The sequence below is a fragment of the Festucalex cinctus genome, chromosome 2 (genome assembly GCF_051991245.1).
Source record: "Festucalex cinctus isolate MCC-2025b chromosome 2, RoL_Fcin_1.0, whole genome shotgun sequence".
Lineage (NCBI taxonomy): Eukaryota > Metazoa > Chordata > Actinopteri > Syngnathiformes > Syngnathidae > Festucalex > Festucalex cinctus.
In genome coordinates, this window is record NC_135412.1 from 25127847 (window position 1) to 25147927 (window position 20081).

At 38.2% G+C, this 20081-nt stretch overlaps 1 protein-coding gene across 1 annotated transcript; it reads right to left on the reverse strand.

Moving 5' to 3' along the window:
• Nucleotides 1-20: 20 nt before the first annotated feature.
• Nucleotides 21-14862, reverse strand: LOC144014280 (glucose-6-phosphate 1-dehydrogenase-like). The gene is made up of 12 exons (XM_077513997.1): nucleotides 11741-14862; nucleotides 9071-9108; nucleotides 8884-8992; nucleotides 6467-6684; nucleotides 5135-5293; nucleotides 4449-4574; nucleotides 4241-4334; nucleotides 3620-3806; nucleotides 1973-2208; nucleotides 877-953; nucleotides 706-798; nucleotides 21-230 (listed from the first exon to the last, which is right to left on the reverse strand). The coding sequence occupies exons 1-12, from the start codon at nucleotides 11906-11908 to the stop codon at nucleotides 143-145; spliced, it is 1593 nt and encodes a 530-aa protein (XP_077370123.1). The 5' UTR covers nucleotides 11909-14862; the 3' UTR covers nucleotides 21-142.
• Nucleotides 14863-20081: the final 5219 nt, after the last annotated feature.

Here is a 20081-nt window from a genome sequence, read left to right on the forward strand (position 1 = left end):
AATCAAACAAAATACAAAAGTGAAAGTGAGTGAACTTTATTGTTGCTCAACCTGCCAACAGTGGACCATGCAAGTCAAGTCAAGTCAAGTCAAGTCAAGTCAAGTCATCTTTATTTGTATAGTGTGTGCGTACACGTGCGTGTCACAAGTGGGGTTGCACCCACTTGTATTTGCCCTCATAGCGGAATCCAGCCGTCTTCAGCAGCTCATCTGCTTCGCTTGGGCCGCGACTGAGCACAAAAGAACAAACGATGAAGTCGAAACCAGGTACGATTCAATACATAATTTTTTAATTCCATACTTCCATGGTGACACATCCCTCAAAAAGTCCAAAACATTTCCTAATGAATAGGTCACTCTTTAAAAAACAAAACAAAAAAAAAAACAATTTTGATTATCAACCACCTGTACTCATCTTGCCATGTTAGCAGAGCAATTTTCAGCATGGTATCAATTCTCAGTACATTTTAAAATATTGCTTTTGAGGTATACAATGACGTTGTTAGCAAGGAACAAGTTTCGACTTTCATTTCCTTTTGAGGTCAAACTTTAAAATAGCTCTACGATGAAAAGCTCAAATCGCAATAAAAAAAAAAAAAAAAAAGTCAACAAAAGGAGATTCCTCAAATTTGGAATTCAGACGTTTGAAGCAATTTTCTGGCAAAGGGATTATATTTTGGATAAAAGAAGAGAAAACATATTTACCTCCCGTATTTGTAGGGTAAAGGACGTGTCTTCTTCTCATCGATCTGGTGGAGGAGCGGGGTGAAGATTCTCCAGGCTTCCCGTAACTCATCGCTGGGAGAAAACGTGGAAGTGAGCGTGCAACATTTTCAGCCATGAGCAAAACGGTGGGTGAAGCGGTGTGATGCAAACCTTCGCACGAAATGCATCTGATTGCCGCAGATGACGTCAAGGAGGAGCCTCTCGTACGCGTCCGGTAGCTTCACGTTCTGCCGGGAACAAACACCCAATCGCTTTTCTTCATTTCACTTTGCCAGCATTCACAATTTCTTGGTCATCATGGCCGCTAACAGGCTAATACATGCTATGTATGTATATATATATATATATATATATATATATATATATATATATATATATATATATATATATATATATATATATATATATATATATCAGATTGGAAGCCTGTAGCTGAAAAGCAGCCGTGCAAACCACTAGGGCACCGTGCTGCAATCATGTATTTGAGGCACTGATCTATATTATATGACTAGATAGGCGATAGCCCACACGCGCTAGTTCAAGCTGTTGAAGTCACAGGGCAGCCATCTTGCTACTCCCACCTCGCAAGCAGGCCACTGTATAAACGATTACGGTATATGTACAGATGAGACATATATAGCTCATTATTTTTTTAACAAGTAAAAAAAAAAAAAAAAACTGTTCCTTAGACCCCAATATTAGATTTGACAGAGGAATCTTTTGTTGAATTACTGTTTTAATTCTTTAATTTAAAAAAAATATACACATTTCCTCCTGTACTATCATTAAATATAATTTATACATGTATTTAAGGCAAGTTGTAGAATGTCTGAAGTCCTCTTCTTTATTCTATTTATTTATCTATATATTTATTTATTTATTTATTCACTCACCTACTTCTTATCAATTTACTGATGTGAACTTTATTTGTATCCAAAAATCAAAACAAAACACGTGTATACTCACTTAAAATGTTTTCTTTGATATTGTTTTCTTATCTTATTCCTTATTGCATGACCGATTTTTGTTTCATGTACAGCACTTTGTATACAGCAATGCTTGTTTTAAAGTGCTTTATAAATAAAGTTGAGTTATGTTTAATAAATTTAAAATAAAAAAAAAAGTTTCGATACTGCATAGCCGTAGAGAAACGTTTCTCGGGAGGAGCAATATGGCGGCCTCGCCACCTCAAAGGTCTTGGCCTATCGGCCAAGTCATATAATATAGATCAGTGATTTGACGTCACCTTGTATCTGCTCCTGTAGGTGAGGTCCAGCTCGGTCTCTTCCGGGCTGAAGTGGCCCCCGGGCCTCTTGGTGGTCATCTTCAGGTAGATGGCTTCGTCCGGCTGCACGCGGACCACCAGCTCGTTCCTCTGACATTGCTTTGCGAAGATGTCGCCGGGCACGTCGGTGAACTGCAGCCGCAACTCGGCCTTGCGCTCGTTCAGCGCTTTGCCGCAGCGCAGGATGAAAGGCACTCCTTTGAGAGAACAAAAAGGAACAACTCTCAATAATAACTACTACTGCAATACTGTACTACAAATGTATCGATCATTTTCCCAGTGCCCACCTTCCTTCGGTGGTAATGCACCACAAGTATTTGCCAACTGCCATAAGTAAGTAGTAGAAGAAAACAGAAGACGTGCTGTATCGCGACTTTAGTTCTTCCGCCACAACAGGAATTCATTATTTACGGCACCAAAAGTCTCGACCAGGATTGTATGGCCACAACGTGAATCGACCTTCTAATGAAGGTAAACCATTTTAAACTAAAAAGAAAAACTTCTGCAGTTAGGAGCGAAAGTTTCAAATCCAAACGGAACTCATTCGCTGCCGTCGACTCGATAAGATAAAACAATAATTTTGGGTACCAGTCTGAGCTCTCATTTCAATATATAATATACTTGTATAATATACTCTACTTTTTAGAGCTATTAGATTTTATTGAGTTTGGTTTATTGAACTCAATACAATCGAACAGCTCAAAAAAGTTAGATTTTTAGTTTTGATTCATTTGTACTTTATTGAAAATGCTTCATTTAATTTAGATTTTTATTTATTTTAATTTACTTTTATTTTTTTATGTTATTTAAATAAAAGGAATAGTTGTTGAGTGCAAGATTTTTTTTTTATTTTATTTTATTTTTAAAAAGGCACTAGAAGTACTGTGTGATGAAGTAAACAATTCCCAATGGCCGACGTTTCAAAATTAATACATTTAAAATCTACCCTGAAAGCTCATGTATAAAATTAACTGACAAAGATGAAAAGGAAGGACATTTATACTATAATTATAGTTAGTTTTATAAACGTAAATATAGCTTTAGTCATTGTTTTAAAAAGCACTTGCTTTTATTTATTTATTTATTTATTTAATCAACAATAAAATGTTTTTTTTTTTTCAATTTTACTGAGTTATTTTGTTCATTTTCATTAACTATAATAACCTTGACAAACCTTATCGTTCTTGTACGTTCACTCACAAAAAATTGCATTCACTCTGAAAAAACAAAAAACTGTTATCTTGCAAACATTGTGAAGGAACACAAAGCAAGGAAGGCAAAGTTTTTGTGACAAAACATTTTTTTTTGGGCGAGGGCACACAAAGGTTTTTTTTTCCCCTTTCAGGGCTCCATATAGGGGAAAAAAGTAAGTAAATAGCCCCTCTTCTTTTGCATGCAAGCCTATTTCATTATTCTTATTATTCTTATTATTATTATTATTATATGTATAAACCTTTACATAGCCAAAAATATTTTGCTAATATCATGCCTGTCATTTGCATTTTTCTAGAGGTGAAAGGTGAAAAAAACAATTGAAATGGGTGTTTTGTGGGGGGGGAATTGATCTTTTATTTACGTGGAAGCAATGCAAATTAAGTCTCCTCCTACCGTCCCATCTTTCATTGTGCACGTAAAGCACAGCAGTGGCAAAGGTGGGAGTGCACGAGCCTTGACGGACGCTGGGGTCGTCAAGATAGCCCAACTTGGCAAGGCCCTCGCCCTCGGGGTCCCCCACGTACTGGCCGAGCAGCACCTCGGACGCGTCCACGGGAGCGATGCACTTCAACACCTTCACCTTCACAATCATCCACATTAAGAGAAAATAAATTCATGACACGACAATCAGTATTGTGTGGGAGAACATTCCAGACACAAATGTCAAAGAAAAAAAATATATGAATAGTTTTACCCCTCCAACATGCATTGAAAACATTAAAAAAAAAAAAATCTATTTGAAAAGCATTCCTTCTTTTGTTTAACATAACATTGGTGCACATCATTAAAGTTCCGATGATGTGATTTTGATTTGATTTGTACTGCCGTCTTCCTAAGGCCGGCGGTGCGATTTCAGAGCGCTAACAGCGATCGACCAACCAGAGGGAAAAGCCTCCCTATGACTTCCAAATATGGGCATGCTTTCACCAGGAGGAAGCTGTCATCATTGCACGCTTCCCCACGGTGTACTCACAAAAAAAAACAAGTGCAGTGTGAAAAGGTCCACACTGTTACCTTCTCATTCCTCACGTCATCTGGCTCAGTCGATGTGGGCTTCTCCATGGCGGCCAAGCAGAGCATCTGGAGGAGATGATTTTGCATCACGTCTCTGCGTTCATAAAAAAAAAAAGAAGAAGAAAGAAGAAGGAAGAAGAAGAAGAAGCAACAATGAGCAAATTGCTATCGATCGTTCCCTCCCGCAGCAGCTGGCCAGCTCGCTCACCGAATGATTCCAAAGTCATCAAAGTATCCTCCACGTCCGTATGTGCCGAAAGGTTCTTTGAAGGTGAGCACCACGCACGACACGCTGTTCCTGTTCCAGATGGGTCCGAAAATGCGATTGCCAAATCTGGAAGGGGGAGAAACAAAAGTCTCCACAAGTTCATCAGGTCTTCCTCCTTCCCGGCCAGTCAGCGTATGATGAGATGGTAAAATTGTTTAGAAGTTGGCAAAAGTCAAAGGAGATGTCAAACGCACTTTTTTTTTCTTTCTTTCTTTTTTAACAATAATATGTTTAAATGTGCCCAACTAATCTAATTTCAGCACTGTAATTAATATTGTGTTTGTGGAAAATTCACTGTTTTTTATCCATCAAAGCCATTTTTTTTTTTTTTTATATCCACTCACTCACTCACAGAAGCTTACTTCTTGTAAGCCACACATGGGCCTCTCCCAGGCGGAGAATCGAACCCACGCCAACCGGCACCAAAGGCAAGTGACGGTTCCACTCCTCCACCTGGAGTCCCCATCGAAGTCATTTTGTCACATGCTGCCGACTGCAAATGACATCACAGTTGCTCACGACCAATCACGGCTCACCTGTTTTCTGAGCTTGCTCATGTGACGTTCCCAAGCTGAGCCGTGATTGTGTTTACAATTTTGTGTCTTTTGTGTGAGTGAGTCCGATACCTGAGCACCATGAGGTTCTGCACCATCTCTTTGCCCAGGTAGTGGTCAATGCGGTAGATCTGCTCCTCCGAAAAGAGCGAGGCCATGTGCGTGGACAAATCCTGGGAGCTCTGCAGGTCCCGTCCGAAAGGCTTCTCAACGATCAGTCGGTTCCAACCTCTGCTGGGGACAGGAATGCTTACCACTTATATTGTCATTGATATTCGACATTCATTGTATTGAATTCGGCGGCCCGGTGGATGACTAGTTAGCATGTCCGCCTCCCAGTTCTGAGGACTCGGGTTCGAGTCCAGGCTCCGGCCTTCCTGGGTGGAGTTTGAATGTTCCCCACGTGGGTCTTCTCCGGGTACTCCGGTCTCCTCCCACATTCCAAAGACATGCATGGCCGGTTAATTGGGTGCTCCAAAAAAAAAATTGTCCCTATGTGTGCTTGTGAGTGTGGATGGTTGTTTGTCTTTGTGTGCCCTGCGATTGGCTGGCAACCTTTTCAGGGTGGACCCCGCCTACTGCCCAAAGCCAATTGAGATAGGCTCCAGCACTCCCCGCGACCCATGTGAGGAATAAGAGGTCAAGAAAATGGATGGATGTATTGAATTTGTCAGGATGATTTTTTTTTTTAGGTAATTTTTTAATAAGTGACTACTGTTGATTTGGGGTGGTGTTGATTAGAGGGACATTATTTTTCCAAGAAGAGGAACTTATCTTCACTTTTTACATCATCTGTAAAGAAAACAATATTTGATCATTTCTGTGGAGGTTCAGGAAAGTCAATACTGGAGTAAAAGTCTGTAGGGGGAAAAAAATGTTTGAAAGTTTGTTTTGTATCAGGAGTTACATATTGTGATCATGATGTTTTGTTTTTTAATGAAAACTGCTGAATAAACTGTAGAATGCAATTTCCATAGGAATTGAGCGCGAGTGCGGAAAAGGTGAAGCTCAACTGAAATGTTCTAAAATTCTCAAATGTAGAATGTGGAACTTGAAATTGGAAAGTTCTTAAATCGGTCCAGAAATGTTGAAAGAGACGCACAAATATCTCTGAAACATTGGAATGTTTTATATTTTATAGTCCCCAAGATGTTTTACAGAAGTTTGAAATTTGAATGGGAATGATGGCTTACCCGCTTGAATGTTTTTGTGTGTGAAAGATGGTATTATGGTAAAAAGGTACATTTTTGGAACGTGGAATGTAACTTCCCCATCCTCATTTTTTTTTGTATCTCAAGAAGTATCAATGAGTTGAGAAATGTGAAGAAGTGTGTCAAAAAAGTGCCACAAAGAACGTGTTTTGTTGCAGAATAACATGAAGATGCAGTTGATTGTGATACTGACTTTGGGCTCATGCAGTGGCCGCGGATGTTTGTGCAGACGCGGTGGTAGACGGTGGGGGGCAGAGCCAGGTAGAAGAGTCGGTTGGCCTCAGCCCCGCCTGGCAGGGAGGACACGTGAGCGTCGAGCTTGCGGAAAGAACCGGCGTCATCATAGCGACCGCTCAGATACGAGTTCCTGCGGAAGAAGGTGGAGAGGCGCTCGCCCTCACCATCAGTCACCTGAGGACGAGAAACACAGCTGTCTGCAATTAGGAGTCATGCTCAGATTCAGTCCAGATACATTTATTGATTATGGTGCAGGACAACTAATGTGCATTTGCAGCTTCCTGGTCAAAATGCACATTTAGAGGGAAGTGTCAAGTCTGTTCTGCATTCGAGGATGGTCGGAAGTCGGATATATCCGAGTTGGTTTTTCCCAGTTCCGACCTGAAAGTAAATAACCAAAATGGTGGATAGTGTTAAATTGTTTTTTTATTTTGGTTCTTAAAACTCATTTTGACCGCCAGCAAACTTACCTTCTCGCTTCATTTATTGTTTTGATCTTATTTCATAAGCATTCCATACAGTTGAGTAGTTCACCGTATACTTTTATGCAGGGATATCGCGGCAATACTGTCACGTACGTTGCATTACGTGAAGTTATGTCAAATATTTATGAATGAAGAAAGCGATCTAGTTTTATGCTCAAGTAAATTGTGTTTTACCATACACGGTCTGTGTTTCCGATCGGGTCGTCGTTGTAAAGTGACGTCACTTTCCGCAGGTGAAGTTGGGGTCCTTTTTTTTTTTTTACGACTTCACAAGTGGAAATTCCGAGTTCAAGGGGGCGTTCCCGTACACACTTCCTGGTTTGAACTAAAAAAAAGTCCGATTTCTGACCATCCTCAAATGCAGCATTAATCTTCCAATTTTAAGAGCCCTCACTTAATGATTATCTGATTCCTTAAATATATTCCTTAAATATATTTTATATATCCTATATTTATATATATATATATATATATTTATTTATTAGGGGTGTGAATTGCCTAGTACCTCACGATTCGATTCGATATCGATTAATCCCGATACGAATTTATAAGTCGATTGTTGCGATTTTTTTTCATTCAAATTTAGAAAATACTAATCAGTAAGCTTGTAGAGTGTAAGATTTATATGAAAATGTATTATTTATTTATCTGAAATTTCAGTCTTATAGAGGTTGTAATCTGTTTCATGTTTGAACAGCATTAAATTAAAATATTAAGGCTTAATGTTCCGTTCATATAACATTCTTCCATGCTCAAGGTGTGAATCCTAACCCGAAGTCAGACGTTTTGTTGAATATTTTTCCATTAAAAATGGAAGTTTAAAAATCGATTCACACAAAAAAAACAAAACAAAAAAAAAAGGCAATGATGATAAGACGTTGAATCGGTAAGACTACCGAATGAACAATTCTGAGCTCTTTAAAAAAAAATCAAAAAAAAATCGATTCAGCCGCCTATTGAATCGATTCGAGAATTGCGCAATGTAGTATCGCGATATATCGCCGAATAGATTTTTTTTAACACCCCTAATATTTATATATATTTATTTATTTAAATTTTGTCCAATCATGTTTATTTTGCTATTCCCCAATCTTTGTGAAGTAACTGGAATACTGTAAAAGAAATTTTTGAAAAAAAAAAAAGTTTTTATTTTTAAGCTATGATGTGTCCACTACAGAGGACATTTTTTTTTAACTTAAATGCTAAGCTCAAATACAGTTAAAATAATTCAAACAATACTTTAATGTGTTCTTAAGAGTCTTATAGAAAACATGCTAACAACATTTCAAGCCTAAATTTGTTCAATAAAAAGTGTTAATACACTGTTTCCTATTCCCTTAAAAGTGCTTGCACTGAGGGAAGCCATTTTCTTTTATGATGCAACCAAAGGTAGAAAAGCCCCACTCCGACACATTTGGTATCATTGGAAAGCTCTGAATGTTCATGAGTTCATTCAATCGTATGCACTGGGTGGGAGATATTCAGGTTTAATAAGGTCCACTACAGAGGACAAATATGAATTGCTGGTAGTCAGGAGGATATAATAATATTACATGTTATATTTTTATATTTTTTGCTTTATGATTTTCAGTCCACTGACTTGCATTAATTTACAGGCAGATGTGCCACATCAAATATGGCGGACGTGCTGACCTATTACATAAACACGCCAGTCTACTCAAGACAGCATCTATGTCTATGCTGTCATATGAACATTTTTTATTTATTATTTAATGATCAAAAATCAATCAATTACTTTATTGTCTTCTCAGTAAGACGCATGACCGATATGAAGCTCAGTTCATGTGTGAATATCAGTGACTCTCAGTGACCTAAACTACGTGGAGAGATGTCAAATGTAAAACGTGAAAACAACAACAATGGCTACCTTCATGTAAGGCAGGCACGCCATCTTGATGTCCTCCACTGTCAAGTTGGAGCGGGCGAAGCCCACAAAGTAAGTGTCCTCTGGAAGCAGGCCATCTCGGAACAACCACCTAAGAAAACACACTTGGCTCCAACAAATCAAACTTTTCATCACAAGATTTTTTCTTTTCTTTTATGAGCAGACTCACCATAAGGTTGAGTAGATCTTCTTTTTAGCAAGATCTCCCTATGGGATCAAATATTGATTATTATAGTTGCTAGATTTCCTCACAGAGAAACCACATTATAAGGAATGGAATCAAATTTATCATCATTGCACATGTCATGAGTACAGAGCAATGAAATTCAAGTTCTAAAAGCATAAAAAACAATAATAATAAAAAAAAACAAAACAAACAAAAAACAAAACAAAAAAACAACGACCAACAGAGGTTCGATAGAACGGAAAGCCTGATGGGTCACCAAAAAGGCGCCCCAAATTCACAGATGAAAAAAGAAAAAAATAAGAACGGGGGAGGGGGAAAATACAGACCCAAAATACTCTCCTTTAATTAAGGGAGGAGTACTGTGTGGATTTGGGGAGAAAGAAAGAAAAAAAAACAAAAACGTTAGCAGTCACATGAATATGAAACATATCACAACTCGAATAGCTAGTTACACATGGATTAGGTGTTTGTTTAACGTCTGCCTTTTCATCAAGATGTGTGAAAGACACATTTTATGTCCTGAACATTTTTTGTGTTTTCACAACAGGGACTTATATAATTTATAAGTCTTATATATAACCCTATTTGTTTTCGAGATGGGTTTATATGACTGCAGTACATGAATATGTTACTACCCAAGGTTATTTTAGTTAAAGGGATCGTTCGGCTTTTTTAACATGAATCTCAATTTGATCCTCACCTGCCGTGTGTGCGATCAGCACTGACGCCTGAAGTTGTTTGCCTTTTCGGCGGAAGTATCAGCTAGCTGGCTGCAGTGCGTCGGTTAGCGTTCTACAGGGCGCCGCGCAGTGATACGGACGAACAGAAAAGTAGTGGCTGGCGGTAATGGCGTCTTGACATTTTTCAGAAAAAGAGTATTGTGGTGGAAATGTATCACGCTTTTGAAAACAAATAGTTTTTAGAAGAAAAACGCTTTATTTCCGAGACCCCAGCCAGCTTGCTGGACTATTTTCCTCTCGTCCAACGCCGAACCAGAACGCGTGTCACCGAACGCTGTCGGGGGTAAGTCAGTGCTGATCGCACACACGGGAGGTGAGGATCAAATTGAGATTCATGTTAAAAAAGCCGAACGATCCCTTTAACTAAAACGAACAAAAAAACTCAAACTAAAATTGAAAAAACAATTTCGTTAACGAAATAAAATAAAAACGAACATGCTTTTTAAAAAACGAAAACTAACTGAAACTACATTTTATGTTTACAAAACTAACTAAAAATAACTATATTTACAAGCAAAAATGGCATTTTAGTCTTTGGTAATTAATTTAATGCATGAGCCTTTAGGGATGATTTTAAATGTGATTTTAACTAATGTATTTTACTCATTCACTGCCAGTCATTATAGAAAATTTTTACATTTCCAATACTCACGTGATATTACATTCAATAATTATATATAAACCGAATCTACCAAATAACAGAATAGACTCCCTACTTTTTGTCCCGTCCCGTTCTTTTATAATTGACAGCAGAAAAAATGTAGGTTTGCCAAAATACAGCCATTTCTCCCATGGACTCTGAAACTGTGTTTATTTCCTATAAAATGTGGCAATGATGTCATCTACCGGTGGTTGGGCATCAGTAAAGTTGTTTCCAAGTTTGATATTTACAGTGGAGCATGCTCAGATTCGCCCCCATTTAGCACCGCTCTAAAAAATACAATTGACAAGTATACTTGTCAAAGGCAGTGAATGAGTTAACCACTGGAATAAGGACGTTTGAAAGTGTGTCACACAGAAGTGACGTCATCTAGCAGCAGCCAATAGAAAAGCACCATCAGATGACGTCACTTCCATGGTGTTCTTTAAATATTGCGCACAAATAATACGCTTTAAAAAAAACTAAAACTAATACTGAAACTAACTAACCTAAAACTAAGCATTTATTAAAATAACTAAAACCAATAAAAACTAACAGAACCACCCTTAAAACTAATTAAAACTAACTACATTTAAAAAACAAAACTCAAAATGAAATAAAAAATAACTAAAATGAAAATTCCAAAACTATAATAACCCTGTTACTACCTGAAGTATTTCAATATTTTTATGGCACCTGCCTGAAGCCAGCTGTGATAGGTGCCGTCACGAAAATGGATGGATGGATGGATAGTTAGTTAAGAATAGGTATTATATTTCAGAATATTGTTTTTTATTATTTTTTTGTACTGCACAGTGTGGACATTGGACACTGAGCTGCACAAGGACATTTTGTTGTGTCATTTTTTTAGTTGTGATTCCAAAATGATAACAGCTGTAACTTGAGTGGGGATGAATGAGGGCTCCAAAGGGCAGCGATGAGAGAGAGAGAGAGAGAGAGAGAGAGAGAGAGAGAGAGAGAGAGAGAGAGAGAGAGAGAGAGAGAGAGAGAGAGAGAGAGAGAGAGAGAGAGAGAGAGAGAGAGAGAGAGCAGACTTTGAACACATTCCATTTACAAGTAAATACATGTGCATGTGACTTGATGCATACTAACAAGCCACTTTTTAAACATGCAGAGTTTGGGCTTTATTGGCCAAAGCCAGTCAAATAGATACAAATCATTTTCCTTCGTTGTTTAAACGAAGGATTGCCAACTTCCAGTGAGTGAATCATTAACAATCACAAAATAACATGATGAGAAAGTTGTACGGACCGAGGCACCCAGGATGATAAATATGTTGGACTGATCGGACCCAAGCTGTCCATGGAGTTCCCTCCTGAGCTGGCTGAAAACTTCCGAGCGGCTTAACGGCTCCCCGTCCTTCTTTCCCTTCTTTTTCACGTCCATCATAACAACATGACACACACACGCACAGTGCATACACACAGTAGCACAAAGTCAAAAGTCACCGTGGCCTTGCACAAAAAAAAAAAAAAAAAATGTGTTGATGCTGCCACCTACTAGCAGATGGAAGTACTGCAAGCCTCCCAGGCCGGGTCGTAGCGTGTGTTGTTGCCAGCACCGTTCATTGCAATTCAATAAAAACATAATTTACTCCAATTATGTTGTGATACGATGCAATTTACTCCAATTACAATGTGTCATTTCTTTAGCCTACATTTCTTGACACGATTTACTCCCAATTTCTATAAAATATGATACAGTCCATTGACTCCATTTATGATGCAATGCCTTTTCGGGGTGTAATGTCATGATATGAAGGTCACAATACGATAATTACCACAATATTGTGGGGAGGTTGGCGATACAACAAAGGTCACAATATTGTAAAAAACAAAACAAAAACAAAAACAGCTCATACTAAAACAAAAGCCACAATATTGTGCATTTGTACATTACAGTAATGCATATAAACACCTACAATCTCTAATAACACTTATTGACACACTTACTTGCTAATGCACACATTGAGTTCCTCCACATATTGACTCGGTTCACAAGCATATTAAATATGTTCCCCTACATCTGACCATTAGCCTGGATTTGAAACATTGAAGGGCCAAAACATGCCTTGTGAAAATTAAACTGCACTAAAAAAACTAGCCACCAGAGGGTGCTAGAACTGCACAATTGGAAATAAATCCAATCCAGATGTGCTGCTTTTAATATCGTGACACGACGGCGACGATATATTGTGGCAGTTATAATATCACGATATTGCCATTATCGTTACATCCCTAATATCTTTCACATTGCAATGCGATTACTGTAATTCAAATTCTGATGCGATACAATATGAGTAACTCAATTTTTGCTTTGATGCAATGTGATTCACTCCAATTACGATGCGATACAATTCACTCCAATTGGGATCAAATAAGAGTCACTATACAGGATATGATTTATGATAATCTCATTTACTCCAGGGCGGCACGGTGACTGATTGGTTAGCACGTCTGCCTCCCAGTTCTGAGGACTCGGGTTCGAGTCCGGGCTCCGACCTTCCTGGGTGGAGTTTGCATGTTCTCTCTGTGCCTACGTGGGTCTTCTCTGGTCTCCTCCCACATTCCAAAGACATGCATGGCAGGTTAATTGGGCGCTCCAAATTGTCCTTAGGTGTGCTTGTGAGTGTGGATGGTTGTTCATCTCTGTGTGCCCTGCGATTGGCTGGCAACCAGTCCAGGGTGTCCCCTGCCTACTGCCCAGAGCCAGCTGAGATAGGCGCCAGCACCCCCCGCGACCCTTGTGAGGAATAAGCGGTCAAGAAAATGGATGGATGGATGTATCAAAGACTGAAAGATGCAGCCATATTTCTATTAGTTTAACATTTTTCCAATTTTATGTTACGCCAGTTCTGATATAATTCACTCTTATTCTGACTCCATGATGTTATGATAAAATGTTTCAGTCCATTTCCCCCCCCTAAAAAAAAAGCTATTTACGATAGTTTGTGCTTTGTATTTAGAATGTTTTACAGGTTGCAGGTTCAAGAATCTGGGGCCCAGTGAAAGAATACTGTTTGACCTTTGACCCCACCACTTCTATGCAGCAAATTGGCTACTTTCAGGAAGCCCAATCATCAACTTCTGCCTCTTAAGGCGCCCTTATGTACTTTTAACATTTGACACTTTGTTTTATTAAAAGAAAGTGACTGCAAGTGGCTCCATTTCTGGTTGTTCTTCTTCAAAGCTCGCCAAGCAGGACGGATATCAACATTGTGTCCAATCAGGTTCCACGACAACACCTTCACTTGACGCAATTGTCAGGAATGTTTCTCGCCCCGGAACAATTGCTTAACAAACATTTATGAGAGGCTGTGAACCAATCCTTTGCCTGAGTTGACAGTTGAGGGTTGATAAGTTTTAAACTAGGCAAACAATAAGTGGTTCTTTATGTTTTTGTGGGTGTGGAGCAGAAATCTGAGATTTATCGATCCTCCTTTTGATACGTGACGTAGTGTTACGTGCTTCCTAATCACAGTGTCACAAACATTAGGACTCTGTTTTGACTTCTGCTATGTTGTTGTATACAAATTGTATCGTAGGAATATTTACATCTACATTGTGGGCACTTCTTTCATTTGATTTTCTAAATTAAGGCCTTCGCCGTCAAATGGCAATCATTAAATCTGACTTCAAATTGACAAACACCTTGTCTAATTGTCAAACCATTTTTGATAGACACAAATGTAAAAAAATGTTCCATTCCTATTTTATATAATTATAAAAAAAAATGAACATCTTATAAAATCTTAATTTGGATTTTCTGATATATATTTCATGATTATTTCCTACCAAAAGCAACATCGTTGCAAACCTACACTAGATTTTAAAATTCTGCCATTGGTCTATAAATCATTGAATGGTATAGGTACATTAAAGAAATACTAAATAAATATAAAGCCAGTAGAGGTCTGAGGTCAGCACACTCGGGTCCATTAGTGCAGCCAAGAGTTCAAAGCAAACTTGGTGCATCAGCATTTAGCTGTTATGTTGCACTCAAATGGCATAAGATGACACAACATAAATGAACTCATGTGTAAATCCTTTTAAATCCAGGTTAAAAAAATGAAACAAACAAACAAACAAACAAACAAACTATATTTTTTGTCTCCATACTTATGATTAAGGTCCTTTAACGCTTTACAGTGTTTTAGTATTTCTAACAAACTACTTTATTTACTTAGCTTTTAAATGTCTTAAATTCTTCTGATTTTTAAATTGTGAAATTCTTCTGCCTTTAAATCTTGTATTTCGCATTTAAATGTTTTGTACTATGTGAAGCATAATGTACCAGAGTGTGCAAAATGTATCAAGTTACTTTGTGTATAAAGTTGCTTTTCCTTCAAAAGTTACAAAAAGTCCCATCTCAGTGTTCTTTTTTTTTTGTTAACATATGTTTTATTGAGCAGAAAACAAAATAGTACAGTACAAATTCCAATAAAGAAAGTAGTATGCATCTGCACATTTATATTAATACAAAAAAAAAAAAACTACTTAAGAAAAAGGAAAAAAGCAAACAACAAAAAAAAAAAAAAAAAAAAAAAAAAAAAAAAAAAAACAACATCCAGCTGCCTATCTGTCCCAACATACATAAAAATCACTTGTGTAAAAAGAAACACATGCCCAAACCTCATATGTTACAGGTGAAGATAATCACAGAGTGGTTGCCATATTTTGGTAAAGGATGAGAGATTATCAGAGAGAATGAATCGTATCCTTTCCAGATGAAGTGTGTTTGTAAGATCCCTTAGCCAGTGTCTTGGTGATGGTGTGTCCTTCTTTTTCCAGTGGATTAGAAGCAATCTTTTTGCAATTACAATACAGTAAGAAACGAAACAACGTTCTGCATGACTCAAGTTTACAATGTTATCAGAACATCCAAAAATAATCACCAAAGGTTCAGGTTCCAACTGATTATGAAGGATTTCAGACATCATTTCAAAAATTTCCGTCCAGAATCCACGAACCTTCGGACACAGAACAAAACTATGACTGAGAGTGTCCTCTGACAAAGAACATTTCACACAAGTGGAGGACACCTCTGGATAGATGGCATGTAACCTTGCTCTAGAGAAATGAAGGCGATGCAATACCTTAAACTGGATTAAACAGAGCCTTGCATTACGAGAGCATCTATTAATATACTTCAGGCTTTCTTCCCATTGTACCTCAGTGATGGTCACACCTAATTCTTCCTCCCACTTTGATTTTAATAACACAGACTTAACTGGCTCCAACAATAACAAGTGAGCATAGATACGAGAAATTAGCTTCTCTGAATTCGGGTCAAATGTAAGGCATATATCAAGATAGGTGGGGGCACAAGCCTCGTTGTCAAGCTGATGTCTCCTCACATAATCCCTTATCTGTAGGTATCTGAAAAAATCACAACTTGGAAGGTTGTACTTTTCTTGAACCTGCTTAAATGAGCCAAATCCCCCCTCAAAGTATAAGTCACGAATGGTGTGAATACCATTTCGTCTCCAAGTTTTAAATGTGTAGTCTAAAAGTGATGGTTTGAAGGATGGATTCTCTGCAATTGGGATGATCAGCGATAGCGACTTGACCTTAAAATGTGTTTGAATTTGTTTAAAAATTCGTATAGTATTATGAATCATAACACTGTCCTGGTATAGTGTCTTTCCAGTTGGTGTAGGAGACAGAAGAAGAGCGCCCAATGAATAAGGTCGGCAGGCCTCCAGTTCCATTTCCAGCCACGAGAGACACTCCATACTTTTACCAATCCAAAAAGTCATAAGCCGAATATGTGAGGCCCAATAGTACTTCAAGAAGTCTGGGAGTGCCAGTCCCCCTTCTTTTTTAGGTTTGCTAAGATGTCGTCTGGCAATTCTATGTACTTCGTAACCCCATAAGAATGGAATAATAATAGAATTTAATCGTTTAAAAAAAGATTTCGGCAGAAACACTGGAAGGTTCTGAAATAAATAAAGAATTTGGGGTAAAAAAATCATTTTTATAGCATTAACCCGACCAATCAATGAAATAGGAAGCATGTCCCAGAAAGTTATATCTGATTGCAATTTAGACATTAAAGGTGAAAAATTTTCTTTAAATAGAGAAGTATAGTGTTTTGTCACTTGAATCCCTAAGTATGTAAATTGATTCCAGGTGATACTGAAAGGTTGACTTTGTAACCAAGTGGAATTGATCACGCGTACAGGCAAGAGTTCACTCTTATTCAAGTTTATCCGATATCCGGAGAACGAGCCAAACAAGTTTATTTTACTCAAAAGAGCAGGGATGGTGGTTTCTGGTTGAGTGATAAATAGCAGCACGTCATCTGCATATAGCGAAATTTTATTTGATGTGTTCTCTGTGTCAAAACCAAAAATTGACGGGTCCGAGCGAATGCTTTCTGCAAGCGGTTCAATTGCGAGAGCAAAAATTAAAGGAGACAGGGGACAGCCCTGTCTTGTTCCCCTATGTAAAGTAAAACGTGGAGAGAATATTCGGTTCGTAAAAACCCGAGAGGATGGGTTGGTATATAACAATTTAACCATTAAGATAAAATTATCACCAAGTTTATACCTGTGTAAGATTTCAAATAAGTACGACCATTCTATTTGGTCAAATGCTTTTTCAGCATCTAATGACAAAACTGCTAGGTCCTTGTTAAGTCCAATTTTAGAATATATAATGTTAAACAGTCGTCTAAGATTAGAAAAAGAATTCCTCCCGGGTATAAATCCGGTCTGGTCAGGGTGCACCAGACGAGTCAGAAACGGGCTCAATCTGTTAGCTAAGACTTTAGAAAATAATTTCCCATCTAGATTCAATAAAGAAATAGGCCGATAAGAGCCCACCTCTTCACTATCTTTACCCTTTTTATGTATCACAGTAATAACTGCCTCTGTAAGTGTTGGTGGAAGGACCCGATCCAGAAGAGCTTGAGTAAATGTTTTGTGGAGATATGGGCTTACAACATCACTATATTTTTTATAGAACTCACTCGGAATTCCGTCTGGTCCGGGAGCACGATTATTCCTCATTGAAGTAATAGCTTTTTGTACTTCATCAGGAGTAATTTCAGAATTCAATTGCTCTATGTCGCTTTCCTCCAAATGGGGAAATGAACAACTGTCTAGAAATTCCGTCATTACTTTGGGTTCTGTATCATGTTTGGAAATATACAAATTTTGATAGAACTGGAAAAATCTACTGTTAATATCTCTTGGGTCTGTGAGAACCTGGCCATTAGTGGATTTAATAGAATATATTGAACGGTCATTTTCTTGTTTCCTAAGCTGCCTCGCCAGGAGTTTATGTGGTTTATCACCGAGGTCAAAATATTTTTGTTTTGTATACATAAATGCTTTACAAATCTTTTCGGAGAGGAGAACATTATATTCAAATTTTAATGCAACTATCTTTTTGTATAATTCACTGGAGGGCGCTTTGGCATTCTTCTTATCCAAGTCTTTAATTTTTTGGTCAAGTTCTAAAAGTTTGGCTTTATTTTTCTTTTTCCTGGCAGACTCAAATGAGATGACCACGCCTCGTAAATAGGCTTTGAAGGCTTCCCAAAGAGTTGCAACAGAAGTTTCCTGGTTATCATTGATATCAAAGTACAAAGAGATTTGATTTTGTAAATAATTACAGAATTCTTTATCACTTAACAACAATGGGTTAAATCTCCAAGACCGTTGTGGTTTTGTTATATTTTGAAAATTCAAAGTACATGTCAAAGGACTATGATCCGAAATCACAATATTATGATATTTAGTATGAAGAATATGTGGCAACAATTTTGCATCGACAAGAAAATAGTCTATTCTGCTATATGAGTTATGTCTTGTTGAGTAAAATGAATAATCCCTACCGGTAGGGTTCATCGCTCTCCAGATATCGGACAGACCCGAATTTTCCATAAATGCATTCAGAAATACACTTGAATTATTTTTAGCCTGTTTTGTGGATGAAGACCTATCAAGATAAGGGTCAAGCACACAATTGAAATCTCCTCCAATGACAATATTAGTCTGCGATATATCTGGAATGAGTCCCATAACTGTCTTAAAGAATGATGGATTGTCTACATTGGGTGCATAAATGTTTAACAGGGTAAGGGGTAGAGAAAAAAGTTCACCAATAACAATCAGATATCGACCATCTTTGTCAGATATTGTCTGTTTATGAATGAACGGAAATCCTTTTTTCATCATAATGGCAGTCCCCCTTGATTTAACAGGGAAGGAAGAATGATATACGTTTCCAACCCATCTACTTTTCAACCTTACATCAGATTTATTTTTAAGATGCGTCTCTTGTAAAAATACAATATCTGGGTTTAATGACTTGAGATGGGATAAAACCTTGCCCCTTTTAATAGGATTGTTCAGACCACGAACATTCCAAGTAACCAGGGTCACAGTTCTTCCTGAATTCAGATTACCTTGTGCTGACATAAATGACTATGAAGTATATGTATCTTAATACTGGGCATGTGAACAACAAAATTAGAACCATAAGGCAGCTGGATACCCCGACCCTCCCAACAACAACAACAACATAACATCAAACATAATAACAAACTCAGCCAGGCTGAAAACAACAAGCCATGGCACGAACAAACCACAGGAAGCATTCAAATACAAACAACAAACAAAAATAAATCAAATAAAATAGATCAAAACAAAATTATAGAGTAAACTTCCCTAACCAGTTACCGCTAACCTCTGTTAACCTAGTAACTAAAACCACCCAGTAGCTCGCCATATTCAAATAATATTTGTAATAATGAATGCTCAGTAACATAAATGTTTTACAATGTATATGTAAAAAAAAAAAAAAAACTAAACAAAAACAAAGAAATGTTTCTTAACTCACTCAGTGACTTGTGGGTGTCTTGGTAAAACTGTGTGTTTCACAGACCTTTACAGCTTTAAGGAGAAGCAAAATGCTCCTCGACATAGCTGAGAGCCACTTTGGGGTCGGTGAAAGCCATCTTCACGTTGTCATGTGACACCATCAGTTTGGCTGGGTAAACCAATCCATATCTTACGCCGGGTTTCCCTCGCAGCATCTCTCTCACTTTAGTAAAAGCAGCCCTTTGCTTCGCGATGGACGCGGGGAAATCCGGAAATATGCTGATCCTCGAGCCTTTGTAAACCAGGTTCCGTGTTGCGGCCGCTTTTCGTAGAATCTCCTCTCGAACGTGGTAGTAATGCACTCTCAGGATAACAGGTCGCGGTGAATCATTCTGCGTTGGCCGCTGTCGACCAACACGGTGTGCGCGGTCGACTAGCGGCTTCTCCCCAAGTGATAGCACATCCGCTAGGACACTTGAAACGAACTCCGTCATCCTGGGGCCCTCCGTTCCCTCCGGCATCCCCGAGATCCTTATATTATTTCGCCGGGATCGCGATTCGAGGTCCTCACATTTTCGTTCCACCTTCTTCAGCTCCGACGACAAACGGTCCACTGTAGCCTCCAAAGTAGCAATGCCATCGGAATGAGTGGACGCGCAACTCTGTAGCTCCGCCAGGGCACTGTCGTGTTTAGCCAAGTCATTCCTCACATCCGAGATTGAAGTTTCCATGCTTTGCTTCAGAGACGAAATCTCGTTTCGA